Source organism: Aegilops tauschii, chromosome 3 (assembly GCF_002575655.3).
Source record: "Aegilops tauschii subsp. strangulata cultivar AL8/78 chromosome 3, Aet v6.0, whole genome shotgun sequence".
In the NCBI taxonomy this organism is placed as follows: Eukaryota; Viridiplantae; Streptophyta; class Magnoliopsida; order Poales; family Poaceae; genus Aegilops; species Aegilops tauschii.
The window spans coordinates 581711156-581713422 of record NC_053037.3 but is presented as its reverse complement, the minus strand read 5'-3'; the positions used below and the strand labels follow the sequence as shown (position 1 = coordinate 581713422).

The window sequence follows — 2267 nt, the reverse complement described above, 5'->3', positions numbered from 1 at the left end:
ATGGGAGATGGGCTCAGCCCAAATGCATCTGCAAAAAGACCTCCATCCGCCGCCGCCGCCATCTCACTACCAACACAGAGCACAGCTCCACCGCGGACCCAGAGCTCTCAGCCGGCGACCATGGCGGCGGCCGCAAGTCAAGATGGCAACGAGGACGAAACCCACCGGGTTTTGCCTTCCCAAACCCATCCCCACGAAAAATTCGGAAGCCCGTCCCCGTCCCCGTCACCGTACGCGGGGATAGGCTTTTGCCCGTCCCCTAAACCCATCGGGTTTTCTAAACCCACGGGAAACCCACGGGGAAATCGGCATATTTAAGCGAACATAAGGACTAGAGTTCTACCGCTTAGAACTAGAACTCTACGACTTGTGCTAAATGTTGATTCTGAGGCAGCCGTGCTGACCGGAGTTGCAAAAATATCACATGCTAGCAGCCTCAAAGTTGGATAGCGTGTTCCACCAACTTTCCACCAATCTAACACACTTAATTTATCTTTGGACAATGGAACTAGCTCTTCTTCCAAGTAACGGTCTAGCTCAGATTTCATCCTAAAAGATGTTGGCCATTTTGGAGCAACACGTTCATTGAAGAGTGACATAAGGAATGGTGCTTGCAAAGAAGAGAATGAGCAAGATGGTTGTCCATGATCATCATCACTCTCAAGATTTTACTCCTCGAATATGCTTATTGTAGTATTTTGAACGGGATGGCGGGTTTTGGGTTCAGGTATTGTTGAAACGGGTTTGAACCCGTGAAACGTGTCGGGTTTTATAGTTTACCCAACAGCAGCCCCGCGGGGTTAAAAAGACGCCCATCCCCGTCCCCTAATAGGGTAAAAACCCACGGGGACGCGGGTTTCGGGGCCCCATTGCCATCTTGAGGCACAGCGAGGGGTTGGCTTGGCCTCGACGCTGGGGGTTGGGCTGTGTGGCTTTGGGCTGGGCCGGATCAATGCATATGTATTTTACCGGGTTTTGTCGGGTTTCGGGGACGGAGACTATCGAAACGGGTGTAAACCCATGAAACGTGTCGGTTGTAAAATGTGCCCAATAACAGCCCCGCGGGGATGAAAAGGTGCCCATCCCTGTCCCCTAATAGGGTAAAAACCCACGGGGACGCGGGTTTCGGGGCCCCATTGCCATCTTGAGCCGCAAGTGCAGCAGCATCGCCTCCTCCACACCATGGCCTCCCGGATGAGATCGTCATCTGGGAGATCCTCGTACGCCTGGCCCCCATAGCCCTCCTCCGCTGCCGCGCCGTCTGCCACGCCTGGCGCCGCGCCACCTCCAACCGCGACTTCCTCCTCGCCCACCATGGCCGGCAGCCCAGCCTCCCCCTCCTCTACGGCTACAACTTTGTCGGCGACAAAATCGGGTCCCTAGACATCATCCCCTTCGACCACCGGGCAGGGGTCGCCCCCACCGACCAGCTCCGGTCCGTCGCACAACTTCGACGCGCCTTCTTCCGTCCGTTGGCCTCCTGCGACGGCCTGGTCGTCCTCACCATGAACTATGCCCGCTTCATCATCTGCAACCCGGCAACTCGTCAGTATGCTCCACTTCCTCTGCTTTCTGACTTCATTTTCTTGGGTATGTACCCGCACGGCCCTACGGGCGAGTACCGGTTATTGCTGGGACCTGAAGCTCAAGATGGCTGCTATGTCTACACATTGTCAACTCATTAGTGTAATGTTATGTTGCAATTCATTCTTCCGTGTGTGTTCATTGCATCTGGTTAGGTATTTTAATTCTTCTGTTATAAATCCATCATTGCTGTTGCATTGTTTGAAAGTACTCCGTATCTCTTTAATGGTCAGGCTTAGGTCCCAGATCACACACTCCTCGGTCACTCTTAACTGCACGATCATGTTCCTTTTTTCTCTGTAACTGTTGGAAGGCCATGTTGAGTACAGCACATGTGATGTGCCATTTCTGCATGGTAATCTGCTCAGCCGCTCACTTCACTTGTAGGCTACTCATGGTTAATTATCTCTGTGTGCATGCCCCTTCGGACTTCTGCCCTGTGTTTGTGATAAATATTCGTACTGAAGACCAAAATAAACCAGAGTGCGTGTTACAGTTTACATTGTCGATTCAGTATGAAGTTTAACACTTGGATAAATGTATCTCAGTGTGTCTGCGATTTGAAACCAGCGAACATTCTCTTCATCCTAAACTGTGGGTGCGAGGCATACCGCAGCGCTACACTATTGAATACTTTTTTTTTTTTGAGAATACAACAGTATATATAGATACTCAAGTAGGAA

The 2267-nt window shown here is 51.5% G+C and overlaps 1 protein-coding gene across 1 annotated transcript; it reads left to right on the top strand.

Annotated features, from left to right (window-relative positions):
- Positions 1 to 1685, top strand: LOC141020732 (F-box protein At5g49610-like). The gene is made up of 2 exons (XM_073495672.1): positions 1 to 136; positions 1162 to 1685. Exons 1-2 carry the CDS (start codon positions 1 to 3, stop codon positions 1683 to 1685), a joined length of 660 nt encoding a protein of 219 aa, XP_073351773.1.
- Positions 1686 to 2267: the final 582 nt, after the last annotated feature.

Coding starts and splice junctions, on each gene's coding strand:
- LOC141020732 (XM_073495672.1), top strand. CDS start 1: ATGGGAGATGGGCTCAGCCCAAATGCATCTGCAAAAAGACCTCCATCC. Junction 137..1,161: donor GACCATGGCGGCGGCCGCAA/GTCAAGATGGCA, acceptor CCGCAAGTGCAG/CAGCATCGCCTCCTCCACAC.